The 24000-nt window shown below is 52.8% G+C and overlaps 1 protein-coding gene across 1 annotated transcript in view; it reads left to right on the top strand.

Moving 5' to 3' along the window:
* LOC119101578 (casein kinase I) overlaps window positions 1–3163 on the top strand; it is a 61437-nt gene extending 58274 nt beyond the window's left edge. The window contains exons 13-16 of the mRNA XM_037224926.1: window positions 405–485; window positions 670–768; window positions 1023–1129; window positions 2509–3163. Of these exons, the coding sequence (XP_037080821.1) occupies window positions 405–485; window positions 670–768; window positions 1023–1129; window positions 2509–2560 (339 nt within the window). The 3' untranslated portion in view covers window positions 2561–3163. The remainder of the gene's footprint in view (window positions 1–404; window positions 486–669; window positions 769–1022; window positions 1130–2508) is intronic.
* The last annotated feature ends 20837 nt before the right edge of the window (window positions 3164–24000 follow it).

Raw genomic sequence — 24000 nt, 5'->3', positions numbered from 1 at the left:
GCGTCACTGGTCAAGAAGCGTTGTTGCTTACGTTAATCTTCGGGTCTGTATGCGGCTAGTCATTTTGTTTGTCTGGAAGCCTTCTCAAAATGGTGTGGCACTGGGCGTAATGCAAACTTCACACAAAATGGCGCGGACAAATCAGTGCATTTCTGTGCCGGAGCAGTCGCCAGGTTAAGCAAAGGGGAGGGGGGGGGGTCTATCCTGTGACGCCACAAAGTCGCGGATTAATCGCTGCCCAGAATAGTCGAGCCTGACACCCTGAGCTGCGGTCGGCGGCGACAAGCGACGAACGTGAGAGTGCGTTTCGCAGTGTTGTAGCCATCCGAACACAGGCCTCCGATGTGTTGTGCCGCCCAGCGGCAGCGGGCCCTAACTGCGGTGCCGCCGCGCTGTGCCCCCAGTCGACGCCGGTCGGCTCTCTGCAGACCGGTCAGGAGGTGATCGTGTCGCCGAACCGAGAGCGGCATCCCACCACCAACAAGGTGAGACGGCCGCGAGTGCATGCCCCCGGTGCCGTCCCCGCCGTGTGGGTGTGCTCCCCGTCAGTGAGGCGGTGCATGCGCAGCACGCCCGCCAGCGTCGGTAGCGCGGCTGCCGCCTGGCATCGGCTGCGACGGCTGCCTGGCGCCGGCCGCTGACCGCACGCGCCCCTCGGTCTGTCTGCAGGGCGGCAAGGCGGCGGCCGCCTGGCCCGACTCACACCGGGCCTCCAATAACCTGCTGGGGGGCATGCTGACCCCGGCAGACCGGCACGGCTCTGTGCAGGCAAGTGGGGCGGCCCAGCGCGGCTCGCGACGCGGCCTTCCGCGCGGCTGGGCCGACGGAGATGGCGGCTACGGCCGGGACAGCTGACTGTTGGGACGGAACAGCCTGGGTAGCGCGCATGTGCTTGGAGCCGTAGCGTAGTCTGCGTGGTGTGCTCCCAGTGTAAACTCGGACGGAGTAGGGCGCCGGTGTGACTTGTCCAGCGCGGCCGCGCCGCTGACCTGGCCTGACCGGACCGGATCTGGCTCCGACAGGTGATGAGCTCGGCCAACGGTGAGCTGGGGGCCGACGACCCGACGGCCGGCCAGAGCAACACGCCGATCGCCGCGCCGCCAGACGTGGATGTGGTCGACGAAACTAAGTACGGCGTCGCGTCAGGTGCCGCCACCGTTGGACGCGTCCACCCGGTCTTAGAGTCATCCGCTGTCAAGCGAGCAATCACTGTTGAGCAGACATCTCTGTCTCCCGGCTTTGTGGTCAGAATGCGTCTGATGTCGAAAGTGACAGTTGGACATTTCGAATGGCAGTGGCTCGCAGTTTCCGTGTCATTCTCTCTCCTTGTATCATCTGGGGTGTGGCGGTTACCGTCATTTTGTTGTTATCACTGTTTCATTTAGTCACTGACCGCTGTCATTTGACATACGAAAGTGACAGTTGGAAATCTCGAATGGCAACGGCTTGCAGTTTCCGTGTCATTCTCACTGCTTGCATCATCTGGCGTGTCGCGGTTACCGTCATGTTTTTGCGAACACTATTTCATTTAGTCACTGACCCCTGTCATTTGACACGCCTTTCTGCTCTCGTCGCCGTTCGACGTGTAATTCACGCTCCTGTTGTGTAAGGTGTCATTTGACTCATGGCGCCGGCCGACGTGCTCCTTCGGCTCTTGTGATTGACGCGTCATTCTGGCTCCTCGTGCGATGTGACATATCACTTTGGCTTCCCGTAGTGTGTGACGTACTACTCTGGCTTTCCTGACTCGGTGACTTGCCACTCGGGTTGTCCTTGCTCTGTGACGTGTCACTGGGGGTTCCCGGATGGTGACGTGTCACTCGGGCTTCCCTCACCCTGTGACGTGTCACTCTGGCATCCCTCACGCTGTGATATGTCACTCTGGGCATCCCTCACTCTGTGATATGTCACTCTGGGCATCCCTCACTCTGTGACATGTCACCCCGACTACCCGTATGGTTCGACGTGTCACTGGCTCGTTTCTCCACCTGACACTGGCTCCCGTTACTGTCTGGCGCACCACTCGGGCTGGTATCGCGATATGGCATGTCACTGGCACCTGCCGCCGTCGGACTCTGGCTCCTGTCACCCCTAACGTGACGCCGTGTGACCTGTCACTGGGGTTGCTCCATCAGTTGGCGGTCACTTTGGCCCCTGCTGTCCCCCGACATCTGGCGCTCGCCCCTATCACCGTCCGACATGTTTGGCTTCGGTGATCGCTTAACCTATCACTTCGGCTACCATCGAGACCGGGCATGTCAGTCTGGCTGGTTTTGCCGCGTGACATATTGTTGTAGCTCCAATTGTCACCTCATGAGCCGCTGGACCGAACGATCCGCTAATGTTGTACTTGAGAACGCTTGGGACGGCCTGGTGGCTGCCTGATTTTCCACGCAGACACCCGTCGATGTGTCGGCATTCCGCCTCAAACCCCTGCTGTGGGTGCCCAGTGACCTGTATGTTGATGGACTCAGCACGGCGCTGATCGCGTGTCGGCCGCGCCGGCAGGTGCTGCTGCTTCTTCAAGCGGAGGAGGAAGAAGTCGCGCGGCCCGAAGTGACTGGTGCTGGCGTGGGGCCGTGGCCGGGGGCAGCAGCAGGAGGCCGTGGCCGTCCTGCTGTCGGCGTCGCGCTCCGCCTCGCCGGACACGGCGCTCGACAAGTAGCACCGCCGACGCGGCCCGTCGGCGGCGCCGGCGCGCGTGCCCGGGCCGCCGCGCCCCCACCGTGGGTGTACATAGAGAGAGACAGTGCGAGGGGACGGCGCCCGCCGGCGGCGGACAGCTCACTGCTACCTGTGATTTCGTTTCATTTTCTCTCGTCCTGATTCCCAGCGGGTCGTTTTAGCGTCCCGAAATCGGCCGATATTACTGATTGTGTGCCACTTAGGCGTGCCATCATTTGTACGTATTCCTAGGTGCGACAGTGATTTTATTTAATTATAAATCCAGTGCATACACTAATTGGTTCTGATCGCCTCTGCTGTGCGCGGCCTGACGTGTTCCAGTTGATTTAATACCTAGCCGTAAGCGTCATTGTGATTCCGGCCCCCTGGCCGGCCCGTGATACGGCCAAGCACTACCGTTCACTGTTTTATTCACTATTAAAGCATTGTTACATCGGCATAATGTGTACAAAGGTGATGAATATGACATGGCTGTAAACCAGGTGATTTGGACGAGGCGTGGGGCCGGGGTGAGCACTGGGAGACGGGTATGGTTTTCGGCGTAGGCCAAGCTCCGCTCGGTAGCGCGGAGCCGAGGGTAAAGCACGCGGTCGCGAGCGCCAGGGTGGCGCAGCGTGGTAACCGACGCCGCACCTGGGCGGCAAGGTCAGGCCAGAGATCGCAATAGTCGTTTCGCTCATCCACCAGCGGTAACCATGGCCCGCTAGGCCAGCCCACACCGCGCATGCCTCGTTCACGGAGAACGCCGGCACGGACCAGCCGCATTGTAGCCAGATAGAGGCGAAAACCTCAGTGCGCAGGTTGGACACCGGTGCGATCCATGTGCTTGGTGCTCGTGGGTGCAGTGAACACTCTTGCGCGCGTGGTGGGCACTCTGGTACCCGGGTAGAAACTCGGGCGCATATGTGTTCAGCACCCCTGTGCGAGCGGGAGCGGGTACTGAACATTCCGATGTAAGCGGTGCGCATTCTGAGGCGCGTGTTGAGTACTCTGACGCGCGCGGCAGAGGCTCCTGTGCACATGATGGTCACCCCAGGTGGTGTGGTAGGAGCTCGGATGCGCGTGATGTGCTTCATGCTCATAGATATGCGTGACACTGCTTATCAGAAGTGAGCAACAATATCCAGCGCCGTGCGATGACCAGCCATTTCGCTGAGGTGAGTGCACCAAAGATCCAACAGTCATTTCCGTGCAAAAAGCACTTTGCCTCAGACTTGAACCACAATGAAGTAGGTCGAAACTGCTTTAGAAAAAAACGTGCATTTTGTCTTTACACATTTCACCTGAAAGCAAGGTACGAACCCTTTGTAACGAACAATTTTTAAATGTGCGGGATGGTGACAGAATCCCCCCCCCCCAAAAAAAACGGACAAATTTGGCCGACAGGAATGCCAGTTCAGTAGCCTAGACGCTGCGAACATCGCTGTTACGTGCCGTACAGGATTCTTCTAACCGACTGTGCCGTGTCGGGCTCTCGCAGTTCGGGAACACTACATACGCACTCCGTGCACTGCTCGACAGACCCTCCCAACATCTTCACCAGCCACAGTTTCACCAAAGCGTCGGTGAACCGGACATCGTTCGGGCAGACTTGAGCCGGTTCCTCATGCCACTGAAAAAGCTCCCAGTCCTGTAGGAGCTCGTCGACCCTGTTCCCGGACTGGACCAGCGTGTCCTGTACGTCCCAGTTATTTAGCAGCGGCAATCCCCTCATGAGCAGCATGTCCAGCGCTTTGAGGCTGACCCGGCCGCTTGTCATCCGCAGTAGCATTCTCATGTCGGCCGGCAGACACTCCATAAAGCGGGTAGCGTTGTGCAGACTGTATGTGTCTACCTCCGCTTCACTAGAGCCTTTCTTGATACCGATAACCTCTCGGACAGTCAGGCGGGACGCCCAATCAAGCGCACGGCTGGCCAGATGGTGTTGACCCCGAGTCATCAGATGTCCGATGGTTTCTAGTACCGGAGTGTAGGTGTTGTTGATGCGCTTGGCTCTCACGTAGCTGTCCGTGTGAGCCGACTTGTGCTCCTCGACCCAATCAATAGCTGCGTATCTGCTCAGGATATGGTCGATATGGTGGACGTTCTCTTTTGTTTGCCCGGGTCTTTCCCAGCCAGCCATCTTCAGATGCATCAGGACCTCTTCCTCTTTGGCAAATATTTTCGGTGTTCCAGCACTGGCCAATTTTTCTGCAGTGACGTCTGCGCTTGGGCGATCTAGATCTAAGACTTCTAGAAGTTTCTGGTCCAGAATCTGGTACACATCGTGCCGAAGTGTTTCCCGCGATTCGGCTTCCCTGTGGCAAGTGCTATCAATGTCGTGATCTCCACATTCTGTTTGCCCACGCGGTCCGTTGATCTGGCTCAAGCCAGGTCCGATCTTTTTCAGGGCAGTTTGTTGGGGTTCATCTTGTTTGAGAGTTAGCTGGGCGTCCAACAGTGTTTCTGTGACATCGAATGGAAGATGGCGCTCAGTCACGGCCAGGAAGTCCTTTAACATTCTGGAAACCTGCCTTTCATCAAGGGTCTCACCGAAGGATTCATAGCACAACTGGAGCAGGGTCGTCCGGAAGCTGGGAGACGTGCTAGATTTGCAGCAATCGACCCAGAAGTCCACGTGTTCTTTCCCGATATTTTCACACAGTTCGCTGTCCCTCCGATGAAGCCGTCCGCAGGACGCCTTCGACCCATGAGTTCTCGTCTTCCTGGAGGCTAACGAATATGGCGACGGTGGCAAGCATGAGCCAGCTGCCGAAGCAAGGTTTGGCAGCGCCCGGCGGCTGTCGCACCTCCCACGCGTCACGAAGCAGCTCGGCACACCGGGGGATCATGGACTCATTTCTCCCGAAGCCGTTGCTAGCCTGCCGGATCAGGCCTGACGCCAGGGCTGCCGGCACCGCGGCACGATCCCCGGACTCGATCGCCTCCAGCAGCGGCCCGTGGAAGTCCAGCAGGGGCTGGACGGTGGAGAACTCGAAGCGGACCCTGCTGTCAATGTCGAACAGGGACCGAAGTGGACTGCGACGAATTCCCTGCAGCTGTAGTCTAACCGTCTGGACGTCAGCGACGCTGCAGCTGCTGATGAGGTTGTTATCCGGCATGAAATATGCGGGAATGCAGTGCGCTGCCAGGCAGGCGTCGATGCGGTCGAGCATATCCAGCACGCGACTGAAAAGCTGATCTTCGGTCCAGGTGGATTGCTGGGACTCCTCCAGCTCCCAGAACATCGTCGTCTTGATGTGGTACGTGACGAGAACTTTGGGCTTCCCCAGCAGGCACTTTTGCATCAGCTTGACGATCAAGTACACCTTCCTCTGGATGGGAGTGAGGCAGAGCGCCAGCCGCTTCTCTGGCACCGAGAAGGACACCCTCCACTCCAGGTCCCGGCGCGAGCTCAGCTCGTGGCCGGTCGCCACCAGGTGGCCGCTGCAGCGCTCGGCGATGTCCTGGCGGGCGGCAGTCGGAGGCCACTCGGCGTGCCGCCGGACGACGCGGTCCAGCCAGGCCCGCACGGCCGGCAAGGGCTCGGTCAGCGGCAGCGCAGGCACGCTATCCGTGTCGAAGTCAGCCCCGCGCAGCTGCTCAGTGGAGCTTATGGACGGCCCGTGGCGCTCCACCACCGCACCCGAAGCGCTTCCCACGCGGGCACGGTAATCCATGAAGACCTGCATAGCTGCGTCGCTCGCCAGGTATCGTTGGCACTGGCCGTCTTCGTCACTACCATCTGACACCAGTACAGAGGGCCGTAGCTGCTTGGCCAGTTCAGCTCCCAGTTCAGGGTCCAATGCAACGCGGACGTAACCGCTGTGGCTCGACCGACTCTCTTCTATATACAGGGAGCCGCCTCCACGCCTTGGCGACACGCGCGCGTAGTCGATCTCATACATCACATCCGTGTCAGACCTCACGACAAACGGTTTGTCATTTACTTTTGCCTGCCTTGCCTCCCCTGTGAGTTGCATATCCCGTGCATCGACGGCACGCGTAGCGTTCTGCACGCCGCGCAGGATCCTTTCACAGTACGACGGAACGCCCAGCTCCTCAACCGACGACCCGGTCAGTAAAACGTCATCACCGACAAATTCAGTATTCCGGGCATGCTCGGCACTGGCCCTCACGCAGTGCAGGTACTTCTGGATGTCGCACAAGGGCAGAAAGTATCGGAGCACCAGAGAACACGGCCCAACCGGCAGGCCGGTCAGCAGGTCACGTTCGTTGTTAGCCAGACAGCGGCCCAGGTCGGTCCTGGGCAGGGAGTGGCCGCTGTCGTCTTGCAAAGCGTCACCCGCGACAGGAGGCTCCGCGCTCATGCCGACTAGTCCAGCGAAGGCGCGCGGTGGCTGCACGCTGTTCACTGTTGCCACAGATCACTGCGTCCCATCACTGAACAACCTTCCGTGACATTGCCCGGCGTCCGGCGCGTCCGGCCTAATCTATCTGCTGCATACCACAAGCGCGTCTCAAGCAGGCGCGGACGGTCCGCTGCACGCTGGCGTCGTGCCAAATCGGCAGTGTGCAGAGGCGCACACGGGGCTCATTAAAGGGAGGCTCCTTTCAGAGCACGATTTCAAAATTCAGCTGATTCAGTGCACAACATGTACAAGAGGTACACGCTTTCTGTCAGAAAGAGAAAGGTGTGCGCACCTGGAACCTTTTGCGCGTGCCCATGGCAGCATACTATAAAACTCGGGCCTGAGCGTCCAGATAAGCGATGACGACTCATTCTCGTGAAAATCGTTTTGCCGGCTTTTGTCACAGCATTATCCGGCACCGCGGGGTCGGTTGCCCCTGCTGGTCCCGGCGCCGCGGGGTTGGTTGCCCCTGCTGGTCCCGGCGCCGCGGGGTTGGCTGCCCCTGCCGGACCTGACGCCGCGAGGTCGGCTACTTTTTTATAGGCTGGGGCTCAAGTGCAAGTGGCTATAGGATGGCTTTTTGAAATACTGAGCTCAACATTTGGGACCAATTCGCACCAGATGACCATCATTAGTTTGATGCACATAGGGCCAATGAGCATTACAGTACCGAGAAAGCTGAACGCTGGAAACTATATATTCATGTTCTACCTAAAAAGGTGCCCTTGAACTGCATCTGCACGCATAGCGGTGGGATGAATGGCTACACAAGTTATCACTCGATCATTTGTTGAGGCGATTCAGGTGAATAGTTGTGATTTAGCACGCATGCATACGCACCCAAAAAGCGCCCCACCTACTACCACCTTCAATTTGCCACCACGATCAAGACCACAGCACCACAGTACGTCCCGTTCGCAGAGGTCTCAACAAAACTAGGGAAATTGTAACGCAAGAAGATCTCACAAAATGCGCGTAAAAGTCTCTGGGCAAAAGCCTGCAACGACAGGATGCGAACATACGTTCACGTGCCACCTGGCGACCGACCTGCCAGAGGTACGGGTACGTGCCGCTAAGACCGACAGGTGGCAGCACGGTCCACGAAACCCCACCGGTAAAAAATGGGCCGAATGTTGCGCTACATCAGGTTAAGCTGCTTTTCCCTGTTTTTGTTGCGTGCACTGTTGCTACTAACCCGGCGAATGACAGCCCTAACCGTGCGATTTGCAGCGCATTGTTCGCCTGGGTCGCTACCCTGCGGCACACGGCGTCCCGCAGCTCTGAGTTCTTCACTAACAGGCGGCGCTGTTTGACTGCCAATATTTTGACTCGTGAGTGAGCCACGGCCGTACAGAATCTATGCAAAGACGAAACGTCTGTATTGCTTCGAGACGCTGGGAACTGCGATAAAACGCTTCATTGAACACGAGCGGACGTCGGACCAATGACGAACCATCGGACCAATCGCATAAAAGGCGCTCGGAGGAAGCAAAACACGGACAGTTTTGTGAGAGCCGATAACAAAAGAATATTTAAATGCGATTGCGATTGCACGCTGGTTTGCGCGCGACATTTTGCGGTCAAAAGACAGAAACATCATGTCTGCCTAAAAGTTAAGCTGGGGTTCAGACCCCACCCACCCCAGTGGTGGCTACGCCCATTACCTATGCATATAATTCAACCAAAAACTATGAGCGCACATAACTAAATGCTGAAAGAAGGGAGCAAACAGAACGGTTGGTATGCTTACTTGGATCAAAGCCCTTTCGACCAGAAATGATCATTTCAGGGCTATGGGATGCATAATAAATGCAACGGTGGGGCAGGACCACATGCGTCGGGAAGGGGGGGGGGGGGGCAACCGACGAACTTTAACCCGCGCAGGAACTCCTCGGAGTGTGCGCCGGGCATCCGGTCGGGGTCCCCCTCCACAGGTGCCTCTCGGCCCACTCTTGGCTGACGCGTGCAACCTGCCCCGGAAGAGTGGGGTGTTGAGTGCACGATGTTTGCGTCTGCGGGCTCCGTAGATGGCGCCCGAACAGCGGCGATAGATGGTGCAGCGACAAGAGCTACCGGCAAGTGGCGCCGCCTCGCTGCGCGGCCGCTAGCGTAGTTAAGTAAACCTTTTGTTTGGGTTTCAGATGACGTGGCGAGTGGCGCGAGGTTTGATGTGCGCCGCTCGAAGCCCTCTGTTTCATCAACGGCGGTAGTAGGAACAACTTTGATAAGAGAGCTATATTTTCTTTTTACCAAACTTTTCTATCTTCACTATTCTTCAAGATTTTCTATCCCCCCCCTTCCCGAAGTGGCATAAAAGCTGTGGAATTCATGCTGAGCAAGCCTACGTCGGGTCAAACCTAGTGAGACATATTTGGAACGTCGCTGAAGTGCTTAGATGTACACGGTGTCAGCACCAATTCAAAACATGTCGTGATTACTTAGTATTCGGTGTGTCAGGTGATGTATGATGACAACTTTGCTGTCCCTTCTAGGTGTGCTGTATTCTGGCTCCGTATGCCAGCGTGCTTTCTTCACCCGTTGACAATGTTGTGTTTGTTTCAGAAACAAAAAAGTACGTAAGAGAAAATACGACTGTCTCAAAGTCCTCTTTCCGCTGTCGATGACACGGGACGTTGCAAGGATTCAGGATAAAACAAAAGAGGATAAGAGAGTCGGATCACGAAACCTTTTTTAAGATTCCTTTTCAGCAAAGCGCTCCATGGGCTTACCTCATCTCGGGCGTTGAGAGGAAAGGAGGTCGAATCCGGGAGAAACACATTTTTTTGGCGCATTGGCCAGTTAGGTCGGCCATTTTCAATGTTCACTCTACCTACCAAAACCGCATGTAATTTTGCGAAACTGCACCCCTGTACGGAACTCATTGGAGATTGTTTACCGTCGACACATCCGTGTTATCTGTTTGTCGGAGTACAAGGCACCACTTCCTCGCCGGTCGTGAGGGAACAATGGTGGCGCTGCCTACGTGGCTCCCTTACCCACGTCGACGAGGATGACGTGGCGACAACAGGGCGGCGGAGGCAGGACCGGTTGAGTACTGAGAACGGGCCGCGGCCCAGCGGCGGTTGCAAGAGGCTGGGGTGAACCACAGATCGGCGGTCGTACGGCTCGCTGTGGATCCTCCTGGCCGGTGGCGCTGGCGTGCTCTTCGGCCACAAACGCAGCAGATCTCGGGTTTTTACTTCATCAGAAAAAGTACGCACGCAGTACGTATGCACGCAGTGGCTCATAATCAAAGGTGCGTAAAGATATCCTTTAAATTCGCGTGGAAGACGTTTACATTTCTGTAATATGTTGAAGTTTTTTATTACGAGCTTTGGGCGTTACGGATTACGAACACTTGCCATAGGAGCTATTTCTGTACGTGCCTTTTTGCGCAGAAGGTCGGACAGGCCTTGTGCCGCGACCCAGCCGACGGCGGAGAGCTCGGTCGCGGCTGGGGCGGAGGCTGCAGGGCCGCTGGCGGCGGCGGTCCTGGGACTCAGCGCACGGGGGTCACACGCGGCCGGAGCAGGTGAGCCGTCGAGGCGGGCGGGCTGGACTCGGTACAGCGGTACGGCATCGGTCACACGGTACACGGTCCACGGCCACCGGTCTCACATCGCGAGGCAGGACGAGCTACGGCTCGTCGTATGGCTGGGCGAGGGGCGGCTTTCCAGCACCGTGCCGGACGAACGCGTGTGCGGCGTCGTACCGTTGTCCCCCGTACACGTGGGGGCGAGCCTGGGCTGTCCGCGGCACTGAGGGCGGGAGAACCGGCATGGTCTGCTGCGTGGTCGTCGTCCTGACTCGAGCCTTAAGCAATATTGCCTGAACATTTATATAAATGTTCTTGCTCGTAATCATGAGCTTTTATGACCGCGTGGAATTTTTGGCATCAACACCATTGCTCGATTTATATAGATGCATTCTTTCAAACATTAAATCACGCACTATGACCGGTTTTATAAAGATGATAGATCGCATCGCTTGAAAATTTCTGGGTTTGTTGCTGGGCAGGCATGGCACGAACAATTTACTGAAGTGGTACATGCTGAATAATTATCATCTTCTATGACAACAATGTCATAACCACGAGCAATCTTGTGTAGATACTGTTTACAATGCACCCGACTGCATGTCAATGCTGTCAATGTTTGTGGTGTCATCTCTTTTGTTTCCACAACAGTGTGCTGTATTCGGAGTTGTGGCTTCTGCAGTCATTTTTTGCTGGCATGCGTGTGGTTTGGGCTGTGTTGTTACCGCTCCGGGATTTGTGGACGGTACGGTATATTTGTGCACAATATAGTCTGTTCAATAACTGTTAAGGTAACTAATCAGCCCTTCAGATGTTCATATTTAACTTATTTATAGCTTGAGGAGCATTTATATCGCACAAGTTTGTGTGTAAGAATGAAAAACAGGTGCATGTAAGAATGTTGTGTAAGAATGAAAAACAGGTCCTGCGGCTTGAGTCGGCTTTGGGCTATGGCCCTATGACGTGGCCCAGGTGGTGCTGACTGATGCTGCAGTAGTCACTGCTGGTTCGGGGAAACATGCCACGGACACAGGTGTATGCAAACGGGTGTCTATGTATTCCTCGACGAATCAAACGCGACTCGAAGTTTGAGGCTGGCCAACACCCTCCTGCGACATAAAGGCGATAGCCTCACCGCATCGGACGCATTTGGGTTGACGTGTTGGGGGGGTCGTCGGATAGGTATTGCTTTGTTCCCATGTCCAATTGGGTTTGTTTACGTGTGGTAGCGCGGTAGGAAAATTCACCGACTACCCGTCTACTCCACTGGCTTCTGACAGGGACCAATACTTCTTTCAATCGTTGGAGGGTGCTCCCGCTCACCAATTACCTCTGTACGCATTAATGACCTCTGTACGCTGTACGATGCACGCATTGTCTAAACTTCACCCGCATGTGCCACTGATCCGTTTCCAGGCATGCCACACTCACGCTGGCTAGTTACGCTAAAGAAAACTCACGTGAACTGTTTGTGTCCCACCTTAGGTGTGCCTGTACCCCGCCCGTCTATTGGTGCATGCGTATCAAAATCAGGTTGTGTAAAAATGGGGAAATGCTCTCCGTCTCCATTAACGTATTTGCTCGCCATTTTCATGATAGGATTGAGCCGACATGGCCCAGCAGTCACTTGGTAAGCAGCAAAGCTCCATTTCGGCCACGCCTGGCATCATTCCGGCTGGTACCATATAATCCAGCTCGTTTTATATCAAGTCTGGGTAGCACGTGCATTTAGCCGGGACGTTATTGTTATGCGGTTAGGCGCGGCCCCATTCTGAGGTTTCGCTCGTAGATGGACTCGGTCCCTGCCCTTCAAGAAGGTTCCTAAGTGTACGCGCTGCCGCCCCCGCTTATGGCGTTCCAGTAATTTTGCAGTGACACACCTGATCTAACGGTAGTCAGGTACGTGCTAACCACTCTGTTGGAAAAAAATACTTGAAAGTTCTTATGATTACTTTATTATCTATGACGTTTTTATGACCGCAGGAAACTTCTATCTGTGGCTTATGCTGGAGCTCACGACGACCAGTTTATTGTGCGTCTGCCTCCACCGGTAGGTCTTGTTATGATACTGTGTCATGCGGTTACTGCTTGGGTAAGAGGTTTAAAACCTTGAGAAGTTGGAATTTTGCCACCCGTCGCCCCGGTTTTGTTGTTAACAAAGGTCATCTATCGATAGCGTCGCGCCCATTGACCAGAGCCGCGGCAGGCACATAGCCAGGATTTTCCTCAGGGGTGGAGAGCAAATTTCCTCTTTTTTGTATGTCAGTAAGTACATTTCTGGGGGCTGCCAAAAGGGTGGAGACGCACAGACGCGTCCTTTGCGAATATCAGATGCTTTCTGCACGTGTTGTCTTCTCGACGTCTTCCAGTGATACCCATTGTGGTGAAAATACACTCAGCACACTCAGAAGACCATGCCGCCTGCAGAGCCTCACCGGCGTTGGAATGCTACCAGCATTGCAATTTAACATGTCCACGATAAGTGTTGGCATTGCCTGCGTGACACTACCCCGCTGTAGACTCCACTACACGCCGTATCCAGTAGAAAATCTAAGCCCCACGACAGTAGTCACCGGTTGCCAAGTTCACATGCGCTGCAGATTAAGATTTGGTAACCATTAAGTAACCGTGCTCAGAGTCTACGATATTTCAGGGAATACGAATTCAACGCACTAAGCCTGTCGTAATATTGTAAGTCGCCAATCCCATGCATCAGTCACCCTTGATGCTTTCGCTGTACACGTTCAGCCTATCTATATCTTTTTGGAAGCGTGGGGACCAAGCCCGCACACAATACTGTAGGTGTGGTCTGACATGAGCTAAGTACAACTTTTTGACAATATTCTTACTCTTGTAAGGGTTATTCCTATTCATAAGCCCCAACATCCGAAGTGCCTAGCTCCTGGCAGCCCCAGTTTGTTTTCCATCTTTTAAATCCCTGGAAACGGTAACCTCTAAGTCCCTTTCTTCCTCAATCTGGTTTCCTTCCCGTCTACCATTTTTGTATATTTTGTTCCATCGCTAACAGAGCAGCACTCCACTAACAGGCGAAGTTGTTTAGAGAAAATACAATAAATGCACATCACACAATAGCATGAGCATAATTAAAGAATAACTCAAAGCTAAGTGATACTGATATAAAGTTAAACATACTTGATCATTTGAGCTCTCAAAATGCCAAAATTGTCATGAAAAATATCCTCGCTATTGTTGCTCTCTAAGGAAGTGTTTCCAGCGCTTGGCGGTCTGCAACACGGACCGCTCTGTACTGTTTGCACGCGAGCGCAATGAACAGCGAGTAGAGTTCATGTGCGGGTCGATCGAGGCTGCATGAGATCGGCAAAATTTGATAATCCAGCTTATCTTGGAAGATGTTTCTCAGAAAAAATAGAATCGTGCTGCACTCTTCGTGCTGATAGGGATGGCATTTTGAAATGAAGCAGAAAGCTGTCATAAAAAGAAGCTGTTTGCCCGGGGAGTATGTGAGTAAGTTGCCAAATATGAACTTGTGCCGCATTTGATCAACCGCACTGTGTGGGAATAGACAGTCCCGTCAAGACCAAGTTGCAATGTTTTAAAACTGATCGTGCGTTTGCAAAAAGCAAAAAACAAGAAACGAAAAAACAAAAACGCAGTCATCACAGCACTTCGATTAGATATTGACCAGCTGTTGCCGACTTGGGAGGACTGAATAATGAGACCAAGTGCTCGATTGTCCCCACTGACTGGCAGAGACATGTGCAGGAAAGGTCGGTTTAATATCCTATTACGCCAAGATACCCGATTTTACACATGTTCAAGCTCAGTCTATTGCTAATAATGCTTAGTCTGGACGGCAGCACGCCTGAGGGTCATCTTGCACGTTTTACATTTGTAGGGTTGAGGTCAGCCCCCATTTTGTAGGGTTGAGGGTCAGCCCCCATTTTGTAGGGTTGAGGGTCAGCCCCCATTTTGTAGGTGAGGGTCAGCCCCCATTTTTAGGGTTGAGGGTCAGCCCCCATTTTGTAGGGTTGAGGGTCAGCCCCCATTTTGTAGGGTTGAGAGTCAGCCCCCATTTTGTAGGGTTGAGGGTCAGCCCCCATTTTGTAGGGTTGAGGGTCAGCCCCCATTTTGGGTTGAGAGTCAGCCCCCATTTTGTAGGGTTGAGGGTCAGCCCCCATTTTATAGGGTTGAGGGTCAGCCCCCATTTTATAGGGTTGAGGGTCAGCCCCCATTTTATGGGGTTGAGGGTCAGCCCCCATTTTGTAGGGTTGAGGGTCAGCCCTAGGGTTGAGGGTCAGCCCCCATTTTATAGGGTTGAGGGTCAGCCCCCATTTTATAGGGTTGAGGGTCAGCCCCCATTTTATGGGGTTGAGGGTCAGCCCCCATTTTGTAGGGTTGAGGGTCAGCCCCCACCCGACCGACCACGCTGCCAGATGATCGAAATCATTCTGCAGCAACAGGCCATGAACCGGTGACGTCCCTTTACGGAAAATTTTGACGTCTCCGACATACAAAAGGCAGCCAGATTCAATGACGCACGGAAGATCGTCGATGAACGGTGAAAAAGGAGAGGGAGAGAAGGGTAATTCTCCCGGGACGTCGGAGGTCACCAGTTCCCAAATGGAAGTTTTTTTCCGTTGACGATAACCATCTGGCGTCTGTCGAACAGATACGAGACAAACCATTGCAGGCCGAATTCCCTTAAGTTGTATGACTGCCTCAGCTCGTAGATCAGGAGGTCATGGCTAACACGCGCCCGGGTGGCCGGTTGGATGCCCTTTGCTCGCGTGGGGGGTCAATTTGGCCACCTGAGATTTCAGGAACTAAGAGAGCTAGAGCCACCAAATTTATAGAGTGTATTGGTCTGTACCCGAACTCACTTGGGTCACAGTTTAAGATTCCTAGGTCACGCCTTTTGGGTCAAACAAGGTCAAGCAAGGTCAGTTTTCAGATAAGTCTTCAAGGGGCTCCAGAAACCAGATACCTGTTCTAAAGATAAGGCCACATGCTCATTCAAGGTAATTGACCCTGCGAACATTATGGTGGTCAACATCATACAAGACTGCTTCGAGTTTTTTATTTGAATAAGCGACAAAGATTATATTAGGCGGTATATTCCTAAAAGCAAAATGTTGATCTGGGTCATTTTAGGTCAGTGACCTATTCTGAGCTTTGAGAAACTCATAGAAGATGCATGATGCGGTTTCTGTTATCATTAAATTTTAGATGAACACGAGAAGCCACCCCACCGAGCAAACTCTAGAGTAATAAAACAGGTTGGTTTTGACCTAAGTTTAACTTCCATACCTGACCCTAAGTCAATGGAACTTGTTCATTCAATTATTGTGTTGTCTAAGAAAGTATCCCAAAGATGTATGGTCTCGTCTAACACTCCGTTGTTACATCATATTGAGCGATTCCCTGGAAACTGACTGCGCAGAATCCATAGCCTGACTTTGCCCTGCTGTAGGTCAGCAACCTTACGGGGTACATCTAAATTTTTAATACCAAACGATCCGCTATTCAACTATTTACAGCTATGCAAAATTTAGCGCGGCTACGCCACCGTTTGGACACCATTTTGAAAATTTTTCGTGTGGTCAGTTTTGACCCCCACCCGAGCGCGTGTTAAATCTCTGGAAAGCAGCCGAATAGTCAATGTAAATTACATCCGCCTGGTATCTGTCCGATATGGCCTGCCAAGCAGATATCTGGTGAACGCCTAAGTTAGTGCCGCACGAACGCCCAGGAATAAAACCACGCTAGTGATGGCACAACACTGGCGAAACGTAGTGGAACAGCTCATCATACACGCACCCCGTCCCAGTCTCTATCAGAAGAGAAGAAGCAGGGATACACCTCTGTAATTTGGAGCTTCAGCTACTCAATCCCGCGAAGGACCCAGCTTCAGTCCTTGCGCACAAGCCCAGCGTGAACAACGCTACAACAATCAGTAAAGTTTTGTAGGGTTTCAACCAAGGCTATCTAAGGCGGCAACCGACAAAGTCTCCGTTCGCGGCGGCGAGGGCGTTAACTGTTACAGTAACAGAGCTCCACATTATACATACATGCTCAAAACACACGGAACTAGATGCCAATATGCTCAGACTGAAACAGCTGACACATCTGTGTAACTGTCATGGCGGGATGGGTCAGGTCGACTCCCCCACCCCCCTCCCCCACCCCATCAATCCGTGTTATGAGAAACAGTGAATCGTGGCGAGGGTTGAGCTCTCAGCTGGCGTTCAGACGTATGAATGGCGTACCCTGCCCACTCGTATAAGCGCCAACAATGCTGACAAACGCCAATTCAAACTGTGGGTGATATCGCCAAAGAACTAGGTTCAAAATGTCAAAGGCTTAACAAGAAGTTGGCGGAATCTTGGCCCTAACCAATATTCTTAGCCCCAAAACTACACATGTCAAGCTCGCAGCATATCCGTATCAAACCGTCGATCGGTACTCCGGACTACCAAGATTTAGGCAAAGATTGGCAGGCTACTAAAAACTTGGCCAATGCATCTCGAACTACGAAAAGCTAAGTTGGACACACAAAACTTTGTGAGACATTAATTTCCCGGTCTCAACATTCAAAAAGCTTGGGCACAAGTCTACGGGTACATCTTTTGAGCTTAACCAAAATGATCCACTCTGATTAACCTTGAACTTCAACCTAAAATTTTCAGGCAGTTGCGCACGCCCACCTTACCTATTTAGGTTTTGAAACGCGTAGGCTTAACGTTCTTAGCCTACCAATCTTCATCCAGATCGTAAGAGTCCTGAATACGGATGTACAGAGTGACATAAAACTGCTGCTAATTTGCCAGGTATCCCAAAATTTGGGCCAGGCCGGGTCTAGCCCCCAAGTTCTCGGCGTGCTGCCAGGCTTTGCTTCTAATAGGGTAAATTAAGGTAAAATGCTGCCAAATTACTATGATGGATATGCATGCTAACACGAAAAACACAGCGCAATTTCAACAGCTACATGGGCTTATAGATCGGGAAGAGTGTAGGCGATTACATCCATTTTAAATTTATGGTAAGAAACGATGTTTGAACATCATCTGAAATGATGTAATTTTTTTAAAAAAATTCTGAAGTGGGCTCCAAAATTCCGTAAGGTGGCGCCCAAATCGCCTTAATAGAAGCACCGCCACTGGGTAATTAATTTAAGCTGAGAGAGAGAAACCCAACACAATATATTTAGAAATAGCCTTTTTTAAGTTATCGATATTCGATATCAATGAAATGCTTACATGGATGTCAAATCTTGACCATTATAGCTTAATGAGCACGTGTCAATAAAAAAGAATAACATGTAATCGACGCGATACCCTATGTGGAGCAACAAATGGAAAACATAATGCTAGCAGTCCCCTGACACCGTCTAGAAAGTTACCAGTTTTTATCGCTGAACCAAGTTGGCCTGTTTCTGATCATATTCGTGTCGGCTTTGGACATTTAGGGAATCACTTGAATTTGACACCATTGATAAGCATCCTATGGTTTCCCGGGCGGGCGTAATGTATGTGTTGCTCAGGGGCGCAGCCAGAGCCTTGGCAAGGGGTGGGCAAAGGGTTGGCAAAAGGCCCCCTGATGATAAAAGGGCCACCCCAAAATATCGCCGCACATTGGCCTTTCCGTTATTGGGGACATATTTTTTAGAAATAATATATAAATGTATATATATATATATATATAACACATTTTTACCTTCTATAACTGAAATATAGGACAGACGCTACCGCAATATCAATTCCGCTTTGGGTTTTTAGAAGATAAACTGACAAATCATGCGTTAAATGACTGCATATAATAAATCACAAGTGCTCTTCATTTTATAGTGGCTCAGTGGACTTTTTAATTTAATGTATCTCAAAAAATGTTGTCAGAACTTTTTTCAGAACAGAGATAGCAAGGACTCTGTGAATGTAAATTAAAGACCAAAATGGGTCAACAATTTGTATTAGCATGGCCAAGCCATGCTTGTCTGGATGTGTTCAACATTCAGTCAGAATTGATTAGTGGCACAAATTATGTAACATAGTTATGAGCAGGCACGCTCGCATATCTCAGTAACAAAAAACTCAACGCATGTCTCCTTAGGTTGTGCAGTGTCGGGCCCGCGGCCAAAACTAGGCCGTAGCTAACACATAAACGAAAATGGTGACGCGTGTTAAAGAAGTACTTTTGAACGCTTTTGGTCACGAAATCGCGCGAAATCGAGATATTCGGGGCGTGTATTTCACCTGCGTGGCTTTTAGATTGACGACAATAACGTGCTGGACTTTACATCACCGCGAAGTATTATTGGAATCGTGGTGGAACCGGATGAGTAAAGACAGAATCTCTAGTTTCGTGTTGCTGTAACTGTTAATCCGTCCAGAGGGCAATCTCAAAGTTGTAAAAAAGGTTCGCCCAGTGTAATCTTTTAACTGTACGGGTTAATTCTGAAAGACATTCAGACAATTTATTTTACGATTGTAAGCGCGTCGCCGGCTGGGCGCGTCAGACCTCGGGCGGGGTCCACGGACCTGGTCGAGCGACTGTCCGGCTGACAGCGAGCACCCCTCTGGAAGACTTGAACCGCCCAGAGGTGGCCATTTTTCACTCGCATTTGCCAGAGTTGTGGTACTTGTGAACCGTTAGATGTTTGCCAGAATAGTTTTCTTTAGATATCACAAATTATGCGTGAATTTGCGACTGTCAGGTGCGATGATGTGAATTTGTCGGAGTTTGTCGATCATTAAGTCCCAAAATGCTTTGTCCCATGTTAGTACTTGTTTCATTGCCAAGACTGTGGCACATGTTCTTGAGGCGAAATCACGTGGGACCAAGCCACCGCCTTTCTCTTTATTCGGTGTTTGATGGCGATGGCGGCAACTTCGAACTCGTCCGAAGCCAGTCTGCGGTAGGGCGATACCGTCGGTAAGCGTGAATGGATGGATATCATATAATGGCCAATTTTTCGAGTCGTGGGATAAGATTGAAATGTATTCGTAGCCAAGTAATGGTTCTCGTTAACAGGCGTCCGGGTGGCCGCCTAGATACCCCCTCGCTCGGGGGGTTAATTTGACCCCCTGAGATCTCAAAAACTAAAAAGCTAGAGACACCAAATTTATAGGGTGAGTTGACATGTACGTGAACTCACTTAGGCCAAAGTTTCAGATTCCTAAGTTATGGCCTTTGGGTCAAAAAAGGTAAAACAAGGTCAAGTTTCAGGTAGGTCTCTAAAGTGCTCCCAGAACCTAGATAACCATTTCCAAGCAAAAGGTCACATGCTCATTTAGGGTCAGCGACCTTGTTTGACCTTTTGCAGATCAAGGTGGCCGAAATCATACATGATTGCTTTGAGTTTTGCATTTGGCTAAGCGGCAAAGATTACCCTAGTCAGTATGTTCCTAAAACAAAATGTTGGCCTGGGTTCTTTTAAGCTAATGACCTACTCTGACCTCTAAGAGGTCCATAGAAGATGCATAATGCGGTTCCTGCTATCAATAAATTCGAAAGAAGCACCAGAAACTATCCCATACAGCAAGCCCTAGGGCAACAAAACAGGTTGGTTTCGACCTTGGCGTTACCTTCTTACCTGACCTTAGGCCAATGCAATTGGCTCATCCAACTGCTGTGTTGCCTAAGAAAGCATCTCAGAGATGTATGGCTTCGTCTAGCACTCCGTTGTTTGATCAGATTGAAGGATTCCCCAGAGATTGCCTTCGTTGAAACCATGGCCTGAATTTGACCTGCCATAGGTGGGCGACCTTACAAGGTACATCTAAATTCTTGATGTGGAGCGATCCGCTGTTCAATGATTTACAGCTATGCAAAATTTGGCGCGGCTACGGCAGGCCGTTCGGAAACCATTCTGGAAAAATCTTCAGGGGGGGGGGAGGTCGGTTTGACCCCCCACCCGAATGCATGTTACGGAGGAGATAAATTTGGGAAATAATTCGTCTTGATTGTAGCATGTTTTTTGTCCTTATTGCATATATACCTCTATGAAATGTCTTCTTTCAGAAACTGTCTCATGTTGTTAGCGTAATACAATGTATCAGAGTTATATACGCGTATCGACATCGACTCTGGAGGCTGCATGCGGCCACAACAACGGTCAGTGCTGCCCGCTCGGCGCCCACCCCTGGCGTTACTTGCAGTGGCCAACGCCGTTCGGTTCCACGAAAATTGCGACCCAAGCCATCGCTATCATTGTCCCCGAGATTACGGGCGTGCCACTTGGGCTTGATGACGCATTCAGCTGCTGGAGATATATGGCGCCGCCAGCCTCTTACCCTGGAGGAAAGGGCGGGCATCACGGGTAAGCGAACCCTGTACCTGTGGTTGTTGTGGATCCATGCGTGGACCGTCATTAACGCAACAACACCCCTGCTCGTCGCAGGTGGTCAAAAATTGGCACATAGACTCCAATTAGGCTTAACGGGTCCATGCTCGAATAGGGTCGGCGGGCCCACTGTTCGGTACTGGGAGCCCTGACTGGTACTGGGCTCTTCTGTTACCTAAACATGGGCACTCATCATAATTTTCTTATGTTTCCTTTCATTGTCAGAGGGTCCGACCAACGTAGGAGACTCTCTGCCATTCGGAATCCCGTCCCCGTCCCTGTTAAGCAAATCTTCCTCTGACCGATTTGAGGCCCTTTGTTGACACAGAATGCCCTGCTAGGCACTGTGGGCCCCTGAACGATACAGGAGCCGGAAAGGTGTAAATCGTGGGCCCGACCTTAACTCGGCTTGAAAAGTGAGCCCCCAGAGCTCAGACCAACACGGAGCCGAGTGCTCGTTTTTCGTGATCTCTGGCCAAAATAGAGGAACGCTCTGTCTGAGGGGTCCCTATCGGTGCAAGAACTCATCTTACTGATATTTGATATCACGGTCCTAATGGCCCGTGATATGGGGTCTCAGTCCTTAATGTGACTCACAGGCAGCCTTTTGGACTCTTCAGCCATTCCATCGAGCTCCTGTCCTTTGGTCTTGAGAGACACTTGAGTCCCTCCTCGGCCCCCTCAAACACCGCTCCAACTATGGCAAACTGTGGACCCGCCTCGCTTCTGCTTGGGGGGTGGGGTTCAAGGATTCAGACGGACATGGAGCCGGACGAGACACGGACACGGACACTGTCTGGTGTTCGCGGTCTCGTGACCCACTTAGACACCAGCGTTGTCTCAGGGATTCCTCAAGCAGTGCAAGAGGACCTCTGACTGATATTTCAGGTCACGATCCTACGGGCCGCGACTCTTTAGGTGACCTACAGCCAGTCCTTCGGCCCGTTATGCCGCCTAACTGGGCCTTTGATCGTCGGTTTCGGTGGGCCGCCCTGGCCCCTCTTTGGGTCTCATCGAACACTTCTCTTGGTTGTGTCGGGGCCCTTGCGAGCACAGGGGCCTATTTTAAGCGCTGTGGGCCCCTGACAGATGCAAGGCCCCAGACCAGTGAAAATCGCTGAAACCGACTTTATAGCTGATTGGGAAGTGGGTCCTCAGGCCCATACCAACACAGAGCCATGGTACGGTGGTACCTGACCGACATATAGACCCATATCGGATTAGGTGGTTCCCGATCGGCGCAAAACGCCCTCTGACCTTTCTTTTGAGGGCCTGTCTTCGCAGGTCGGGGCCGTTAAATAAGACTCCAATCAGGCCTTTATTCCCTTGCACCCTTCAATCGGGCCCTTGATCGTCGGACACGGTGGGCCATCTAGGCTCTTCAGGCCTCTTTAAACACCACCTCTGGCCGACTTGGACCCCTTGACAACGCAGGGCCCCTGCCAGGCGCTGTGGGGTTCTGAACAATGCAAATCGCTGGCTCCGACTTAATCTCTGCCAGGGAAGCGGGCCCTTGGACCCATGCCGCCTCGGAGCTGTCCGTGCGTTACTGGTGGTGCCTAACCGACATATAGGCCCTCATCGACTCAGTGGGCTTGTGATCAGCGCGCAAGGCCCTCTAGTCAGTGTCCAACCCTGCGAGCCAGAGCCCCTGAATGAGGCCTCTAGCTGGCCTTTCGGGCACTTCGGGCGCTCAGACCGGGCCCTTAATCGTGGGTTTCGAGGGTCCTTCGGGCCTCTCGGATCCTACGGGGATACGTCCCCTGCCCTTCCCCTCTTCCTGCGCTACTGGTGCTACTCCTGCTTCCCCGTGCATTTTTTAGAGCCAGTTTCTGGTGCCTACCTGCCCTTTGTAGCCCAACACCGATGTCCTGCCGCTTTGTAGCCCAACACCGGTATCGTGCCACTTTGTAGCCCAACACCGGTGTCCTGCCGCTTTGTAGCCCAACACCGGTGTCCTGCCGCTTTGTAGCCCAACACCGGTGTCGTGCCACTTTGTAGCCCAACACCGGTGTCCTGCCGCTTTGTAGCCCAACACTGGTGTCCTGCCGCTTTGTAGCCCAGTACCGGATTCCTGCCGCCTGCAGGGTCGATGCGGGCGCTGGAGCATTTTGTGGCTATGGTGCAGATCGACTGTGAGGTGGTCAGCACCAAACTTCTGCACATCCGCGAGTCGGTCGTCCTCACTCCGCCGTCCAACAATCCGACCCCGACCGGGAGCGACAACGCACAAATCAACGACATCCGTGGCTCATGAACGCAACTTCAGTTCCTCGGCGCCACCGCCGGGCGGCTTCCCCGTCGTTACGGTGCTGACATAGAACGGCAACCCATCGGCCGGTAAGCGGGGCAAACGGGAGACGCACGTGCGAAGCGGGGCACCGCCAGCGAAGGCGAGAGTTCGACCGCGCTGCCGTTCAACCCGACTGTGGACGCGTGGCGCAAGCTGCGCTTCGGGAACGACTCGGTAGATGGCTCTAAGGATGGGACGACCTTACGCGTGCCGCAGCCGGCGCCGGACGCGGCGGCGGAGCGACAGCGGCTGGGGCTTCACGCCGGCCGCGCCATCTGGCCACGCTCGGCGGAGCGGGAGCACCACCGACGGACGACTACTTCCAGTCGGAGCACTAGCCGACCTCCAGTCTGTCTCGGAGAGGTCAGGGTGGGCGTGGGATCTCCGACGCGGGTGAGCGTGCGGATGTGAGACGGGCTTGATGGGTGGTTGGGCCGGTGGCTGCCTTACTGCTTATATAAGCTTGGCTCGCTCAGTGGGTGTGCTGGGTATTGCATTCCCCAGCAGCGTGGTTTGAGCAGCGTCCCAGTGCTCTTGGCAGTAACGTATGTGTATGATCTCTTTCAAGTCACACAGCCTGAGTCTAAAGGGGTATTGAGCTCGTTTGTACGTAGTGATCTTTGCGCAGCTTCCCACCGCGAGTCGAAAGCTGACTGATCCACTCATTCGAATCACGCACAACAACGGTCGGGTAATTTGCGGAGTTGTGTCTGTGGGCCACCCTGTGTAGAAATGAGAACAGCATGGAAGAATCCCCCCCCCCTCCCCCCACACACCATTGATGGTCTTCATGCATTCCCACCACAAATATGTG

The sequence above is a fragment of the Pollicipes pollicipes genome, unplaced genomic scaffold (assembly GCF_011947565.3).
Source record: "Pollicipes pollicipes isolate AB1234 unplaced genomic scaffold, Ppol_2.1 Scaffold_4881;HRSCAF=5763_pilon_pilon_pilon, whole genome shotgun sequence".
NCBI lineage: Eukaryota > Metazoa > Arthropoda > Thecostraca > Pollicipedomorpha > Pollicipedidae > Pollicipes > Pollicipes pollicipes.
This window is presented reverse-complemented; position numbering and strand designations above follow the sequence as displayed.